Below are 17,651 nucleotides of genomic sequence, written 5' to 3'. Positions count from 1 at the left end.
TGCATAAGAAGCAATGATGCGTGGTCAAATCTATGATTTTTTGGAAAGTTCAACCTTTTGGAAGTATTCCTGCCAAATTTTAAGATTCTAACATGCTTCTTGTATTTTTTGCAGATTTTTGAATAAGCAAGGGTCAAGGATTCAGTGAAAAATGGAGAAAACAGAAATTCGCGCAGTGGCTCAGTGTACTCAGTTATGGATTCCAACTTGTTCCCCATCCACCTCATTCGTCAGACCCGGCCCCCTCCGACTTCCATCTTTTCCCCCAAATGAAAAAAGCCTCGGCTGGTCGCCATTTTGCCAGCGATGATGATGTTATAGCTGCAGTTGATGGGTTTCTTGAGTCCCAAACAAAATAGTTCCGCTACACCGGGATAAAAGCGCATCAGTGCCGTTGGAGCAAGTGTTCAGCCCTTTGTTGAAAAATAAATGATCAAAAATTTCTTATCCCTTTTAGTTTTTTTGATGCTTACAACTTTTCATACACCCCTCGTATTTAGAAGGTTATATAAACACTATAACTATGAAAAGATTCCATTCTTAAATGAGGAATCCGATCGTGGTCGGGTCTGGAAACATTTAACGGTGATAAATGAGGGATTCCCGTACATCACAAAAACTGTGTAACATTCAACGGTAACTTTAAAGACAAACGATGACGGCGTCATTCGAACGTGCCGAATGGCAAGCAGTTGTGCAAGTGTAAAAAGAAGCTAACCACTGTAAAAGGTCAAAAGAACAAAAGTGCGCTGGACAACAAAAATGATATGACACTCGGTCTTAACTGTAAAGACAAACCTTTTTTTAAAGGTGACAAAAACTGCCATTCGAGTGTAAAAAGAAGTTCACCTCATTTGACTTTAGCCGTCCCACTGTATAGAGTTGGTGTATAATTCTGTGAATAGGGTGAACCTTTATCAGCGTGAACTTTAAAAGCTTTTTACTACAGTATAAATACCGAAGCGGAAATATCAGTTCCGAGCACCTGGTAAGTTAAAGTCTCTGCTTTGAAAGACTTCCTTATCTTTTCTCAGTAAAATCCATTCACTAGCAAAATGTCCCGGCGCTTCACACGCTTCCATGCACTACTGCCGAGATGTTGTTTGTTGATATTTGACTATTTCGGCATCAAGATGATCAGTTTTGTCCTACCAGTTCCAAAGCTGCCTGCCACCAGCGCATCGCAATTCTGCTGACTCCAGCCTTCTGTTGTGACATTGTGGATGTGTCACAGGGACGGTCACTGCCTTTCGGATCAGCCTGATGCAGCACTTGCAGACTTCACTTGAGCTTCACATCCACCTGGAATTTAAAAAAAAAAAAGTCTTGTAAGCACTTTTGATGACTGTGAAATTTCCTAGGGTGCTTGTCTGGCATGGAGCTGCGTCTGCTTATCTGTGGCCTCGTTCTGTTCAAATGTCATACAGTTGGTTTTCATCACGTCTGTGTAAAGCGGTTATTAGCCCGCCCATTACAAAAGAAGCCAGCCGATAGAAGGAGTCATGCAGATTATAAATTCTCCTGCCCCCTGCTGTGAGGGGCTGGTTTGTTTTTTTTTTTGCACAACTCTGACGTTAAACAACAAGCCTCCAGTTATAGGTGGACTTTTTTTATTGAAATAAAATGAGATCACAGGCCTCATATGACATCTAGCATTAGCTCAGCTCAGAGCATATCTAAGCATCCTGCCTCTGTGATTTCATGGCCCACTTTGCCAGTATTGACTGAAGTCTGCAGCATCAAGCAAAGTTAGAAAACAGTTTCAAATAGCACTTTCCATGGCATTATGCAAGAAAACTAGCACTTAAACTTGAGCAAAGCTTATTTATATTATTTTTCGCATCAGATATAATTAAAAATGTTAGACATGGTCTTTATGAACAACATAAACTAGAATAATACCTAAAATATAGTTATATTTGTCATTATTATTATGTTATCGTATGTACGGTGACGAAAGCAACCAGAAAATTAGTCGTAATGATGGCAATGATGACGCAGTTGTGCAGTCACTCAACGCGAACAACCAAGAAGAGTTAGAAACCAAGACAAGATCTTAAAAAACAACCAAGCCGTACACATACCATTAAAAAACTTAATTTAAGTTATTTTTATTGTTTATTTGTCTTATTTCGGTTTGGAAGGCAACCCGGAAGTTTGACATTACGTCATTACGCAGCCGCAGCTAGCGAGGAAGCACTCATTGAAACTGAAAGCAAAACAGGTTACACTAACTTTTAATGGAAAAAAACGTGGGCGATTGCTGAAAGTGAAGCCTCCCGGTGGGTTTTAAGAGGTAGGTAATCTCTACATGTAATTCTAAAAGATGCTTTTTTGTTTCTAGTGTTCTCTTTTTAGCTAAAGGAGTCTCGTTGTTAATGTTAGCATGATGAATGCTAACGCGAGGTTAGCACACCAGAGGGGAGCAGATGATAGATTTGATCGAATTATGTGCAGGATGCGTTGTGAAAATGGGTGAGACTTCTAGAGTGCCCCTCCCTTTTCATTTGGGAATCAGCTGTGTAGTTTACAATGCAATGAAAGTAGCGAAGCCTCTTGATATTAGCATTCTTTCTGCTTTGCATGAAGGAGTGAATTTTTAGTAGACATAATGTTTAGGTGCATCATATCACAGACACTGTTCTGTGTGGCCTGCTTAGTAATACTCCACGTGTTCTTTTCCTCCTCAGGATTCAATAAAAAATGTCTGCAGCAGAGCCCATCATCAGGTCCAAACAGATGCAGAAAGAAGTCAATGGCATTTCCACGCAAGTCGTATGCACAGAGTTCAGTAACTACATCTTTGTGGTCATAACCCAGTACGGCAAGATCGGAACGCTGATATCTGTCACACCTGAGTCCAGATGCGACGACTTCAGCACCCCATTATTCTCCACTAAAGTGCTGTTGGGAAAAGACGAGGTACGCTTTGGTTGTATGTTAAAACAAAATGTGCTACTGTTTTTGTTTTAAATATATGTGCTTGTTTTCAGCCTATGACACACGTGTGTGGCAAACACCTGGCAACATTTGTGTCGCAAGAGGCCGGTAACAGACCCGTCTTACTGGGACTGGCACTGAAGGATTCTTCGGTGGACGCTATGAAGCAAATGAAAGATGTCGTCAAAAGTTGTCAAGTGTGGTAGGAAATCAGCAAAATGGACAGGAGGATGACTTTTCTATTTTTTTAGTTATCATCATTAATACCACACTGTCAAAAATGGGTCTGACATTGTACTGTTATTTTCACCAGTTGGCAAAATAATGGCCACTTATTTGTCTTTGGTCATTTCACGTGATTATTGTTATGCTACTTGCAGTGTAAATATCCTAAATGACCTCATAAGAAGAAATGTACATTAAAACGCATAAAAACATCTAAGGTTTGTCTATTTGTCTTTGCAATGTACAGTAATTATACTGAATTCACTACACCAGTAGGTATACCCACGCATTCTGATGAGATCCAATGCAATACTGTATAAATTATTGATATTCTATGCAGGAGTAATGCTAACAAAAGCATTATACAATGACTTAATAAATACACAAATGATAGCCTATTAATAATTCATGAATATGGTTCTCAGCATTCTTGTAAAAAACACTATTTAAATGTTAGGACATACGTTCTCTACTCAGTCTGTTCCATCATTTTTCTTTTTTTTTTTTTTAAGTTTTAAATGTTTTAAAGTTATATTTTCCCTTAAGCCCTACTTTCACTCACTCAAACGTAGAGGTTTAAGAACAGCGCCATCATGTGGTGTATTTGTCAGAAAAATAATATTCTCACCCGTTTGAGTGTAGCGGTTCAGAAGTAGAAGAGTTACACCACGGAGTGTCCTAATTTCCTTTCACATAACTACAGTATGTATTGTTGGGAAGCAGGGTTACTTTAGGTGTTTGCAAATAATGCAACGGCTTCCTGTATGAAGCAACGCCAATAACAAACCTTTTACCTATTATTCGTCACTTTAAATTGTGTACGTAGAGTTTTGTCTTGTCCGAGTCGTCTTTTCGGGCCCTTGAATGCACCGCCATGACGTCAACGCGCTTTAGCTGTGGTCACGTGACGCATTCACCTGTTTCCTCAACCTGTTTCTGTCTCCACCGCCCCTCGAGCAGGCAATACCAAAAACCTGATATTTTTAGTTTATAGTTGGATTTAAATCTACTTTTTTGGGTTGAGAACCCTCAGCCAGTGACGGCAGAAGGTAGAAGGTTTTGTGTTCGTTTCGGGATTTTGGATGTCTTTTGCTTCGGACTCCGACCTCAGTGCAAGCTAGGCCTCCCTGACACAAGGAAGTGTTGGACCTCCGGTTGCTTTGAACTCCACAACATCCTCGTTATTATAAATGACGCCTAATGTGCTCGGGCGGCAACCCTGAAAGGCGATTAAATTTCGATGGTGATCTGTTGACAGTGGACCCGGGACGCTTAAGAACGTTTTGTGGATAGTAAACAGGATAAAGGGACAAGGTGAGCTCCTTGTGGCACGTATAAGTGTATTTTTTTTATTGGCCCTTGACACATTCTAAAAAACACGATTTAACAAGAAAACTAACAAAACAACAGTAAAAATGGAAAAAAGAGCATTTATCTTACAAGAATGAAGACAAGACATTGAGAGAGTGCTGTAAAGTCCTAATATTAAGAGCAAACAATTGCATAAAGTTGAAAAATGTAAGGAAAAAAAGTCTTAATGTCTTAATACATATAGCAACTTATTAAAAATGATTAGACCAGCCTTGTTTCCTCAGTTTGTTGTTCATTTTAATGCCTGATACAACTAAAGGTACATTTGTTTGGACAAATATAACAATGACAACAACAAGAGTTGCGAGATATAAGCTATATATATATACATATATATATATATATATATATATATATATATGTGTGTGTGTGTGTGTGTATATATATGTATGTGTGTGTATGTATGTATATATATGTGTGTGTGTGTGTGTGTATGTATGTGTGTATATATATATATATATATATATATATATATATATATATATGTATATGTGTGTGTGTGTGTGTGTCTGCATGTCGGCATGGGTTGGTTTAAAAAGTGTAAAACTTAGATTTTTCAGTATGTGGCCCTCAGTGGAAAAAGTTTGGACCAAACTTCTAAAGTTTAGAGGGATGACAACAGTTTAGAGAGAAATAGTTTTATTGCTATGCTAAATGTTATAATGGACAGGTGTCCTTAACACAGTGTCCTGTGTGTGTGTGTGTGTGTGTGCGTGTGTGTGTGCGTGCGTGTGTGTTCCTCCAGGTGAGAGAATAATTGTCATACAAGTTGTGTCATCTTAATCCATATGCATTTCCCCTCTCTTTCTTGCTCTCAGGTGAGCATCTCTGTGGAGGACATGGACCTCTCAGTTGAGAACACCTCCATAGTCCATCTGACTGCGCCCATACTCCCGGACAAGGCTGACATCTCCAACATGACCATCCTTCGCACAGGCAACGGCACCATCGTGGAGGACCAGATGTTCTTGAACACGATGCCCGCCCGCGGCCTCTCTGGCATCTTTGTGTGGTCCGCCTTGCTCATCACCTGCCACCAGGTAAGTGTATCCAGGATGCTGATTTGTGCTTATAATCCATTTACACGCCCCCCATAGGATATAATGGGAATGGGGTTTATATGTTCAAGGGTCAAACATAAAACCTTCATTAACTGCACGGACAATAATGAGGAAGAAATAGACAACAGCCTGTGTTCATTCTTCTTCCTCCTATTATTACAGGAGTATTGCTAACCTAGACATATTGTACTGAGCAGCCAGGACAGAAATGGAAAAGGACAGAAGGATTAACCTTAACCTTATTAACCTTGGAACTGATCTGTACCAAACAACCAACCTTGTGGCTAATTTGGTCACTTTTGGAATTTTGTACTGAGCAGCCAGGAGAGGTATCGCTGTTGTTGCAATAAGTTCCATTTCCTGTTCTATGGTTACTATCACATTTTCCTCTGTGTCGGTCGCTTCAGGAATTTTGTACTGAGCAGCCAGGACGAGTAGCACTCTCGTCGCAGTAAGTTTTATTTTCTGTTCTGTGGTTACGATCGCATTTTGCTCTCTGCCGGTCGCTTCAGGGATTTTGTGCTCAGCGGCCAGGACAAGTGTCACTCTCGTCGCGTTAAGTTCCATTTCTTGTTCACATTTTCCTCTCTGCTGTTCTGAAAGTCAGGGGAAAAGAACACACACACTTGTGGGGTTAATCCAAGTTTTTGTGTGAGGTATAGTAAGGCATGTTTTTCCTGAAAGTTTGAATTACGTAAAACATTTCTTATCGACTGTTCATATCCACATGAGGAGTGTGCACCATATAATGTCAGGTGTAACCAGAGATGGCTGAGAGCTGACACGCCGCACGCACCGCCACCGCCACCACCACCACCACCCCCCGCTAGAGGACGAAAACCAATTGTTACATCCATTAAGGTTTATTACCTCACACTTCACCTTTTGTGAGCTCGATGTCTGAGGCCGTGCTCTGCTGCAACCAAGAGTCACATCGCTTGGCTCGCTCTCCATTCACTAAATATATTCACTCTTTCACTCATGATGAATGCACAATGTGGCGCTTCATCAAGGTTAAAAAAAGAAGAGTGAGATGTTTAACAGAGCATATTTCATCATGTGCGTATGTCTCAGCGTGCTGATAGCTTATCGTTATGGTTTGATGATTGACTTACCATGCTCCACTATCAGCACTGACATCAGTGTGGGCAGGGCACCGAGCAGGGTTAAAATTCTTATTGTTGCATTTTCAAGGTTTGACAAGCTCTACTTTAAAGTGTTTGGAATTGCAACTGCCAGATGATAGAGTTGTGTATTCTCTTTGGAAAACACTTTGAGCCTATACAGTAATTTCATGCTCAATTAGTCCACTAAAGGCCAATAATAACTATAACCATCATCTCGGTTGACTGGCTGAGAACTGTATTGTTTTTTGGGTTTTTTTGTCTTTTATTTTTAATACTTTTTGTATTAAATTATTTTTTCGAAGGACTTGTATCATAGATTGAGAATAAATAAATGCACATGCAGTCGATAAGGGTTAGTATGGTGTGGTTTATTTGTTTCAGACGTGCTTAACAAGTTAAATTAAGGAACATCACAAAGTTACATTTGCACAATTCAACGTGTCTGAAAAGGAGTAGGAAAACGCAGAGTTTATTTAATCGCATCTAGACCTGCAGCAATTAATTGATTAATTATTCATCAATTATCAAATTAATTGACAACTATTTTGGTATTCGATTAATGGCTTTGTTATTTAAAAATGTAAATATCCTCTGATTTCAGCCTGTGAAATGGGAATATTTTTCAATTTCCTTAGTCATCCATGAAAGCAGACCTATTATCTTTGTGTTTCAGGCAAAACAAGATATTCACACACATCAGCTTTGACTTTGGAAAACATTGATGGACATTTTTGCCTCTTTTCTGACATGTTGCGGACCAAACCACTCTTTGTGTTTGTGTTATATATTGATTTGGTCTGTCTAGGGCCTCACCCATTACTTGATTAATCGAAACAAGAAGCTTCAGATTAATGCAAAATAACCATTAGTCACCGCCCTAATCCTACCGCTTCTCCATTACAATATTTTGATTGCTTAAATGTTGTCGTTTGAATTTTGTTCACTTTTTAATCACTTCATGTGTGAAAAGAAGAAAGGTGTTCAAAAAAATAAACATACACATAAGCAAATAGGAGCTTGTACGGTGTTCAGGAAAAGAATAAAGAATACAAATGTTAATGGTGAAAATAAGATTAACATTTTTGAAAAGAAATAAAATAGGAATGCATTTTATTTTCATGTTCAAATAAACGTTCAATAAATAGAAAATCCATGCATGAGAATGAGTGGGGACATTAAATAAGGATAACACATTGAGAAAATAAGTATATGAATTCTGGATGAAACATTTTGACTGAAAGTAGAGTTGTTGTTGTCAGTTGTCGATTTGTGAGTTGTCTATTATTGTAGTCAACATGCTCATCTTCAATATTTGTCCGGTTCCTTGATGTCCTCTAATAATACAAGCGGCCCCATCTCCTGCTTTTCAACTGCAAAGCTCCTCTTTGAGTAAATAACTGATTTATATCGTGACAGATTGCATCTGCAAGAACAAGCTGTTGGTGTATATGCACTGTTTAATGGACCTGCCCTTTGCTCACACAGTTGTAAAAGTATCAGAGGTTATTGATATGTCGGTTATAACTGTTTAATGCCCAGTAGCAAAAGGCTGTGCCTAGAGGTGCATTCTTTCCCAGCAAGAGTCTTCAATTTGTCCAGAGTTTTCCAAAAAGTCAGTTTTAGTGACGTAAAACATATGCAGTATATTGTATAGTACTGAAACTAAGATAGGACAGATACAAATAAAGTGTCAATTGTGTTCCCATATCAAGAAATAAATTAGAACCAGCAATGTTTTGGACAATTGCTGCTGTAGATATCGGAAAACGTGTTTTCTTTGTGGACAAAACATAATTGGTGCTTGCGTGTCACAGTGTGCAGGCCAAACTATAAATCAGTGAACTGGGAAAAGAACATTTCAGGCCCAGATTTTTATCTTATTTTCCCTCTAATAAATCAATTTATCTGCACAAAGCAGTGTGAAAATGTATTATTTATTCTCATCTGAATATTTGCCGCTGCATTTGTTTTGGCAGCTCTTTACACAAAAAGGAATAGAAATCCTGCAATTAATCACAGCCGGGCTGGACTGACCAAGTGCATTATTCATTTACAAGCAGATGCTCTGCATACTTGTAATAAACGCAGAATATAACAGCAGCAGTCTGTTATTTTGATTTCCATGCAACTTTTGTAATGTTACATTTTTGTTTGCCAGTGCTTATATTTGCTTTGTGTTTTCCTAATAGATCTACACGCACCTGCGCTCCTACACCGTCCCCAACGAGCAGCGCTACATCATCCGAATCCTCCTCATCGTGCCAATTTACGCCTTCGACTCCTGGCTCAGCCTGCTCTTCATCAGCAACAACCAGTACTACGTCTACTTTGACTCCGTGCGAGATTGCTACGAAGGTACGTGCACTGTGGCGTAGGGACGCACCAATTCACATTTATTTCACTTCTGAATTTGGATAGTATGGCAAGTATGATATTGTGGCGACCCGGAACTTTGATAAGTGATAAGTCAGTCTCTACGAAGTAGAATTTTTTATTAATAAATGGAATATTCATGTAGTTGAAGCATAGAAAACCAGTTTACAACCTTCTCAATATGTTTTTTTAAATTATTAGAGTCATATAGACCTGAAGGAACACCCCTATAGTCACCTTTACACTTGTATTACCCAATATAGTAGACATAATAAGAAAAATAAGCCATGTAAGACATAAATGACACTTGTGCTCGTGTGCGTTACTATAAATGTGTTCCCCTCAGGGGAACTGAGTGGCGGGTGGACAGGAAGTGAAGACGAGGGTTCCAAGTTGAGTTTCAGCTTGCCGTGGGTTCCAGCTGCAACAGTAGCCCGTGTTTTCAATTGGGATTTTTATGACAGATTATTGTGTGAAATAATTCAAACGTCTAACTGAACATTTTAGCATTACTGACACCTAGTGACCAGTGTAGAATATTACAGCTTAGTCACAGTGTCTTTGAAGGGGTCTTCTGAATGCCTTATATTTGTACTTTAGTTCATTTACCCAATTTTTATGCTTGAGTGCTTAATTTACCTAAAACAATGTTTACATTTGCTTTAATATGCATTCTTTTTGACTAATAATGAGCCGTATTTAACCACAAAACAGCAAGATTTATTAAGTAACATATTTTTGAAAAACCATGATAGAGTGAAGCCGCAAAATTCGAACCGCCAAGTGGCGAGGGACGACTGTAGCGTTAAGAGTTTGTGATGTCCAACTGTTTTGTGTGGCCGTGAACGTGTCAAGCAGAGGGCTTGTGAGGACCTGGTTTTGGATGCTGAAGTGGTTCTGGAACTTTCCGATACGGGAATTATGACGGTATCGGAACCTGATACCGATACTGTATCGGATCGGCTCCATTCCTACGGTGCAAGCGTCCTCCTCACTCGGATTTCAACATTTGCCAGGAAAGGCAAGGAACTCACCAAACTAGTTCTCGTGTTAATAGAAAGTTGACACGGCATCTATCTACAAGGTGTTCATCTTTTTTTACTTTAAACAATACGCCTTATTTATTACAGCCACAACATGAGGTACACATGCAGGCCCTAATACAGTAAGAGCCAATGCCAGAGCCGTATCAAAAATTCTGCCTTTACAAAGATAATAGTACTCAGTTTTGATTGACACTGTCAGAAAGGCATTCATTGTCTCCCACCAGAATACTTTGGATTTATTGTTTCAGTTCGACAGGCCACAGGTTTAAATGACATATGCGCTCCCCCTTATTAATAGAGTTTATGACATTGTCTGTCAAAGGATTGAAAAACTGGGATAAATCCCACTAGGTTGATTGAGCAACTCGGCATATTGGAATGGATGACAAAATCCAGTAAATGAGACCAAAATGAGGCTACAGTATATAATTGAGCAGATTAGTTTCAAGTTTGCAGGCCAATTTAGTGGCTGATTGATGGTGCGGTCGCATCAAGGGGCAGGAAGAGGGGAATCCCACGCAGCCAGCCCTCTCCTCTCTTGACTGGACACCATCTGCATTAGCTTCATTTAATCCCTCCTTTAAATAGCAACAAAGGATCAGGAAGGGATTTCCAAGACACACAGCCTTTGCAAGCTTCTTAATGTAAGAAGCGAAACATTTATTGTTCCATAACGTCGCACTAATTATCCTTTATCGCATGGAAGTTGTATTGGCTTCTTTGTTTAAATGAAGTTATATTTAAATGGGATGGGAACTTAGTTGACACTTTTTAAATGACTTGCATATATTGGTCTATGTGTAGTTAATTAATTATGAATGTAAAATGAAAATCTGCTTTTTTGTTGCAGCATTTGTCATTTATAATTTCCTGAGTCTGTCCTTTGAGTACCTGGGAGGAGAGAGTGCAATCATGTCCGAGATCCGAGGGAAGCCAATACAGTGAGTACTCTGCATGATTTGAATAGAGTCTATGGATAGAAGGTGTGCTGTTGTTAAATAAAGTACATTAAAGGTCCCATATTGTCCTATTTTTCAACAATTTTAAACAACTCTGTGGTCGTAATAGAGTATATTTGTCCAAAATCTAGCTCGACTGGGAACACGCCGTTTTGTGTGTCGGGAGCTTTAATGCTAATGAGCTGTGTTTGTCCACACCTGCCTCTGGCAGCATGTGTTTTTGCCCTTATCCATTTTTTACGTATACCAGTGTTCCCCATACATTAATTTATTTGTGGTGGACCGCAACAAATAGATTGGGCACTATGTACCTGTTCACCCTCGCTCATAAACGCATTATAATGGGACTGTCTGCAACACCACCACACCTCATACGCACCTGGTCTGCTAGAGAATAAGAAGATGTCGCTCTAGGGATCACTGTTGCCAACTTAGCAACATTGTCACTATGTTTAGAAAGTAATCAGACCTCTCGAGATCCTCTTTCAAAAAAAGTGGCTGGTGACAAATAGAGTGAAGAGACTAAAAGGCAGGGCCCCCCAAAAGGCTAACGTGTCTCTTGGGATTTCGCTGGTTTAGAGTGGCAAAGGTATGGATAGAACACAGCAGTTTGTCTTCTATTTGCTGCCAGAGTAATCATTTGTAATAATCGATGCCATATAAAACCCACAGCGCCCACGTCTGTTGCTGACTGATGGATAGTTGGCAGAGCTCCAGGCTGCATTTTAAGATGTGCAGTGAAGCCTGCTTATTTTGTTTGTCGTTTGTTTTGCGACGTGTCATGTCCACGAGGAAGGAGGTGTTTCCTTCATGATGTCATGAAAAGCCGCAGCTTCAAAAGCGAGCGTTTGAGTGCCTCCTCTCTCAAAAGTGGAGCAAACAAGTCGATTTGTCTCACGTTTGGTCTTCATAAACAGGCTCGTGGGACACGTGATACTGTAAGAACATCATTAATAAGTGACTGCTGCTTAATAGGGGACCTTTAACTTACGTGTATGGAGCTTCTACAATGAATTTGAATGGTTCTCTTGTTTCCTGTGCAGGTCAAGCTGCCTGTATGGTACCTGCTGTCTGGTCGGAATGAGCTACTCCATCGGATTCTTAAGATTTTGTAAACAGGTGAGCGGCAGTTTGTTGCCCCTTTGACGTAAATGCCAACACACAGCTGAAACAATGCTTGTCCTTGCAGCACTGATGCTCAGATTAGCATATATAGCAATAAATATTACAACAAAAAAGATACCCAGTGATTAAAACACTCTTTATACATTACATTAGTACATTATAAATTTTAGATGCTGAGCTTTGGCTTGGGGGGTTGTACTGTAAGTCAAAGTATAGTAGCTTTGCTCTTAATTAATACTCAGGAGGACATAACAAATCTGGCCCTGTTGCCACCAGTCAACGAGGAACTATAAGTGCGAACAGTATCTGGAAGAGGGGGAAAAAGGCCTTGGGTTGTTTCAACCGAGGAATTGATAATGAAAAATTTGATTTAGTCATTTTTTAAATGTAAAATGCCAGCAGGTTGCCAACACGCTTAGAATGTTGACTTTTTCTTATCGAGTCACTTGAGTGTTTGATTCACTCATTTCTTTGTAAAATATACCTGCGATAAAAGATGCGAATGAAATGGCTGCCAGTGAATAATTAAATGTTAAAGCCGTGAAGTAAAGCCGCTTTGCACGAATGCCCCCTTTCGCCCTTTCTCTCTCTCAATTAATGTGAGCCAGGAGACACACAGTTGACTTTTGTACGTGCACCGTGTCCCCCTGAATGTCACGCTTGTCAGATGCTATCACGCAAGCTTGTTTTTCTTTGGTGGCATCAAAGCAGGCAATAGGAAAGTGTTTGTAATGGTTTGTAAAGTAAAGGCTCTATTATAAAATTGACATTTTTATGCTACTGCCTGTGGTAACCCGACCCAACCCAGCCCACGTCAGTGCCGGGTGGTCTGCTCTCCACGAGTGACCCTTGCATTTAAATCCTCTTTGGATTTTTTTTTTTTTTATTTAATTAATGGTCGTCAAAGTTGTGAACTGCTCTTTATGTACTCTACACACTGACTGGACGCTTCATTAGGTGCAAATTAACACCCTCCTAAAGGGGTGTCCAAATGCGGAGTCTGCATATGGTAAAATCAAAGGATACGGGGGCCACTGTGATATTTTGCATTTTGATAGCTTAAAGGTTATAGATGACAAAGTGTATCATTACTATGAACTTTTTCCTCCACTGCTAGTTTTCCATTTTTGCTCGTGTTGTTTCTCAATTTTACACATATTTCAGCTTTGTTGTCGGAATTTACACTGTGACTTTATTCCCATAATATTTTTACTTTATTTTGCAATTCTACAATTTCTTTCCCAAATTTTTATTTTCCAAAAATTGCAACTTAAAGTTTTTTTGTTTCGAACGACTTTAAAATGTGTTTAATATATCAACTTTAGGCTTCAAACATTTTTTTTCCTCATAGTATTGATTTTATGCTCTTAAAACAACTTTTTTCTCTTTATATTATGACTTTATTCTAAGATTTCATAAAATTACTGGTCTTTTTTCCACTTCCTCTGTTAATTTTGTTAGTTTTCTTGTTTAGTTGTAAATTTGACCGCTGTCAGGCTCTACAACACCTGCACCACCTGAACCATGTTGTAGTCAATATGCATTCTTTACACTGTACTCTTTACTTGCGTATCTTGCTTGCTGCTGTAACAAGTGAATTTCCCCGCTGTGGGATGAATAAAGTACAAATACAAATACAAATTTATAATGTACAGAGTGCCGATTTAAAAAAAAATAATAAAAAAAATAAAAAACTTTGGACACCCCTGCCATAGTACAAGACTTGTATCAAAAGGCAGCCTCTACAAAAGATAATATCGTTTAGTTGTATTTGTGTGCCTTTTGTGTAGCTAAGTGGGGTAATCAAAATATTGGAAACAACTCTCAGTATGATGCAGTGAAGGAAAACATCTTGCGTTGAACAAAGTAAACATGCTGGTCCTTTTAATGGCAGAATTTATAATACAGCTCTTGTATTGGAATTTGCTTCATTATGCAGGTGTCCAGTAGCTATACTTGGCTACTACATGTCTTTTTCAGATTAATAAGCTATATAACAAAACGTATTCATTGTGTCATTGCATGTCTGTGCACATGTTTCACAGGCAACGCTTCAATTCTGCATTGTCAAGCCCATCATGGCCGCCATCACCATCATCCTGCAGGCCTATGGAAAATACCACGATGGGGATTTTAAGTGAGCTTGCATTTTATTCATCACACAATGCATATTAAATGATCTCATTCATGCTGTCGTCAGTCCCTGGGTTGAGTGCATATATGAGGAGAGCATACAGATGGAGATGCTTCACATATCGCTGCATATGTCCTCTTGAGCTCTCAAGTCAAGTGCCCAGCCCTGGCAGTGTCTTCTTTTTATATTCCCACTTTGGTCTGTCTGTCTGGAAAGTTTGGCTGTGTTTTATCTCTAAAGTGACTCAACAACACTTGAAGCAGATCAGCTTTGTATCACCCGCCCCTAGAAAGCTAGACTCTACTTATGTCTGTCTTTGCCTGACTGTTTAAGTGAAGTGTCTGATTTCTTTTCTAAATAACCTGATGAGTCACATACTGTTTACTGAGGCGCAGAAGTTAGTCTATTCAGTCGTCAGCGAGGTCCTCTTCAACCTGGAAAGGCAGGCTGACAATTAAATAAACACTAACATTGATTTGATGAGATACATGCAAGAATAAGATGTATAAAGAGAGTCTATTAGCTGCTTGTTGAAGCACCAAGACACCTGTGATGTCTGGCTGCAATTACCCAACAGCTTTGTTTGCTCACTAGTCCAAAAAATACAAAGAAGAAGCAAATCATGCAGCAATAATACTGTAGATACCTGCTTTCCACAGGAGTTCCATTCAGACCCACCAGCATTTGGTGAAATTTCTCGATGAATTATAATAAAACCAAAAATACGATATTTTCCGGGGTTGCAAATGCCGAATTGCGAGTTTGCGAGGATCCACTGTACTTGAACTGAGGCAACCACTCTCACCTCGAAATGTTTATTCCACTTCTGAATTGTAGAACCATAGGGACGTCCAAAGGTGAATAAATGACCTCAAGTGTTTTCTCTTGTGTGCAGCGTGAACGGAGGATACCTGTACATCACCATCATCTACAACTTCTCCGTCAGTCTGGCGCTCTACGCCCTCTTCCTCTTCTTCTTTGCCACCAGCGACCTCCTCAGGCCGTACGAGCCCGTGCTCAAATTCCTCACCATCAAGTCTGTCATCTTCTTATCCTTCTGGCAAGGTAAATGGTCCTCTCTGCTTTTTGTGTTTCCTATTTGGAATGACAGTGTAGATAACCAGTCATGTCTTTCAGGAATGGTTCTCGCCATCCTGGAGCGCTGCGGCGTCATTCCCAACGCTCTGTACATCGACGGGCAAGAGGTCGGCGCCGGCACCGTGGCAGCGGGCTGGCAGAACTTCATAATCTGCATAGAGATGTTCTTTGCTGCCATTGCCCTCCGATACGCCTTCACATGCACGGTCTACCAGGAGAAGAAGAACGATGTGCCAGGTGAGGCGCATCGTCCTTCTCCCCTATACCTGTGAAATGAAACATGTTTGGAGTAGTCAGTGTACAGCTTGAATAGCCGTGTAGATTTACTATACACTGGAAATGACACAACACACAGACATTATTGTCTAAATAGCTGGTCACACAAGTGAGTACAAATCATTATCTAGCACGGCCTTGATCCCCTTGGGCGTGGAATTGACCAGAGCTGCACAGGTTATTACTGGAACACTCTTCCATTCCTCTGTAATTACATCACTGGTAGAGCTGGTGGATGCTAGACACCTTGCACTGCACCACCTTCCTTGCTTCTGCTTTGAATATGCCCCACTGTTGCCCAATCAGCTGTGGGGGAGACATACTTGGCCATCCGTCCCCTTCACCTTCAGCAGTTTGGGCTTGTTATCATGTACACTCCCCTCCAAACGTTTGGAGATGTTCCCAAACCTTTGGAGGGGAGTGTAGGAAAATTGCTATGCTGCCCACTTCCCCAAGGGAGGGGCTCATGCTCTGCTTCACAATGTCACAGTACATCTTGGAAAGAATCGTAGCTCCCCTAGTGCCGGCAGCACTCGTGCACTCAGCCCCAGATTGACACTATCACCACCATGTTTGACTGTAGGCAAGACACAAGTGTCTTGCTACTCACAAGTGTTGCCAGATATTTAGATAATAATGGCTGTGTGTTGACTCCTTTTCAGTGGATAGTTAATCTATGCAGCTATACACTAACTACACTTAAGTATGTCCCTTACTTATCCTACAACGCCGACATCCCTCGCTCCCGCAGAGAACATGCCGCCAATGCAGAGCATCTCCAGCGGTCTGAAGGAGACCATCAACCCAGGCGACATGGTCCAGGATGCCATCCACAATTTCTCCCCCGCTTACCAGCAGTACACCCAGCAGTCCACACAGGAGGTGGTCCCGCCCTGTTCCAACGGGAAAGCCGGCCCCTTCGCCAGCAGGTCCCGCAAGCCGGACAAGGTCATGCTGATCACGTCTGACGATGAGTTGTAAGCAGTCAGATGCAGGTGCGTGTGTCCTCGCCGCCACTTATCTCCCCAGCGCCTCCCACCTTAGGGAAAACAGAGTGTCTCAAAGGTCACAAAAACTGTTCAGTTTGCATCCTCTCAGTATTGACGCAAGGGTCGTAAGGAACATTTACTGACACTGGTTTTTAACACCACTATCTCACTAACCCGAGATTTTTCTGTCTTGGCCTTAAAAATACCTCCGGTATCTGACGAGCCAAACAAGCAACATCCAGGAGGATGCCAATGGTTGGGAGCGCCACCTAGTGGACTGCATCTGCCATTTTTCACACATTTGTTCTCAAAACATGGACAGCTTCCAGGAAGAAGACACGTATTTTGGAGCAGGTACTTCAAACTGCAGAATCCTTTATATGTATTTAATGTCAACATCAAATCAGCCCACCTCCTACAAAGTGGGAGTTGTATTGGTCTTTTTACTGCTTTAAATAGTCTAAATAGACAGCTGATTTTGTACCACCAGCATTAATATTATGAATACTAGTATGCTTGGCAAAGCCTTTTAGTGTCAGGGGTCACTATTTATAATTTTGTTTTCATTATGTACAGAATTGATTCATGTAATTTTAATATCAACTGAAATCAATACAATTTTGGTAGTTACCACGTTTGTACACACATTTACAATTATAGTACCCATTTGTGCCAATGATTGCTGTCTTGACAGTAGAGAACAAAAATAAACTAGCATGTGGGTCCTTTGGATTTGAATTCACCCAAAAATAAAAACACGTGTGTGTGTGTGTGACTGTTAAATTGAAGTGAGTCCTTCTGTGCATCCTTTTCAACGAGGAGGAAGCTTTATTTGCAAGTACAAAAAAATAAGACACAGCAAAACCCATTGTCATGGAATAATTTAGCATAATTTGAAAATACGGCGCATAGACAAAGCGATTTATA

The 17,651-nt window shown here is 40.3% G+C and overlaps 2 protein-coding genes across 2 annotated transcripts; both read left to right on the top strand.

Moving 5' to 3' along the window:
- The first annotated feature begins 2,136 nt into the window (after nucleotides 1-2,136).
- psmg3 (proteasome (prosome, macropain) assembly chaperone 3) lies at nucleotides 2,137-3,371 on the top strand. The gene is made up of 3 exons (XM_054759564.1): nucleotides 2,137-2,296; nucleotides 2,691-2,922; nucleotides 2,994-3,371. Exons 2-3 carry the CDS (start codon nucleotides 2,704-2,706, stop codon nucleotides 3,144-3,146), a joined length of 372 nt encoding a protein of 123 aa, XP_054615539.1. The 5' UTR covers nucleotides 2,137-2,296; nucleotides 2,691-2,703; the 3' UTR covers nucleotides 3,147-3,371.
- Nucleotides 3,372-4,074: 703 nt separating this feature from the next.
- tmem184a (transmembrane protein 184a) lies at nucleotides 4,075-17,480 on the top strand. Its single transcript, XM_054759562.1, has 9 exons — nucleotides 4,075-4,479; nucleotides 5,355-5,576; nucleotides 8,914-9,079; nucleotides 10,994-11,084; nucleotides 12,146-12,221; nucleotides 14,273-14,364; nucleotides 15,257-15,426; nucleotides 15,499-15,696; nucleotides 16,487-17,480. Exons 2-9 carry the CDS (start codon nucleotides 5,376-5,378, stop codon nucleotides 16,714-16,716), a joined length of 1,224 nt encoding a protein of 407 aa, XP_054615537.1. The 5' UTR covers nucleotides 4,075-4,479; nucleotides 5,355-5,375; the 3' UTR covers nucleotides 16,717-17,480.
- The last annotated feature ends 171 nt before the right edge of the window (nucleotides 17,481-17,651 follow it).

Source organism: Dunckerocampus dactyliophorus, chromosome 18 (genome assembly GCF_027744805.1).
Source record: "Dunckerocampus dactyliophorus isolate RoL2022-P2 chromosome 18, RoL_Ddac_1.1, whole genome shotgun sequence".
NCBI classification, from domain to species: Eukaryota; Metazoa; Chordata; class Actinopteri; order Syngnathiformes; family Syngnathidae; genus Dunckerocampus; species Dunckerocampus dactyliophorus.
The sequence above is the reverse complement of the archived record's forward strand: the minus strand, read 5'-3'. Positions and strand labels throughout refer to the sequence as shown.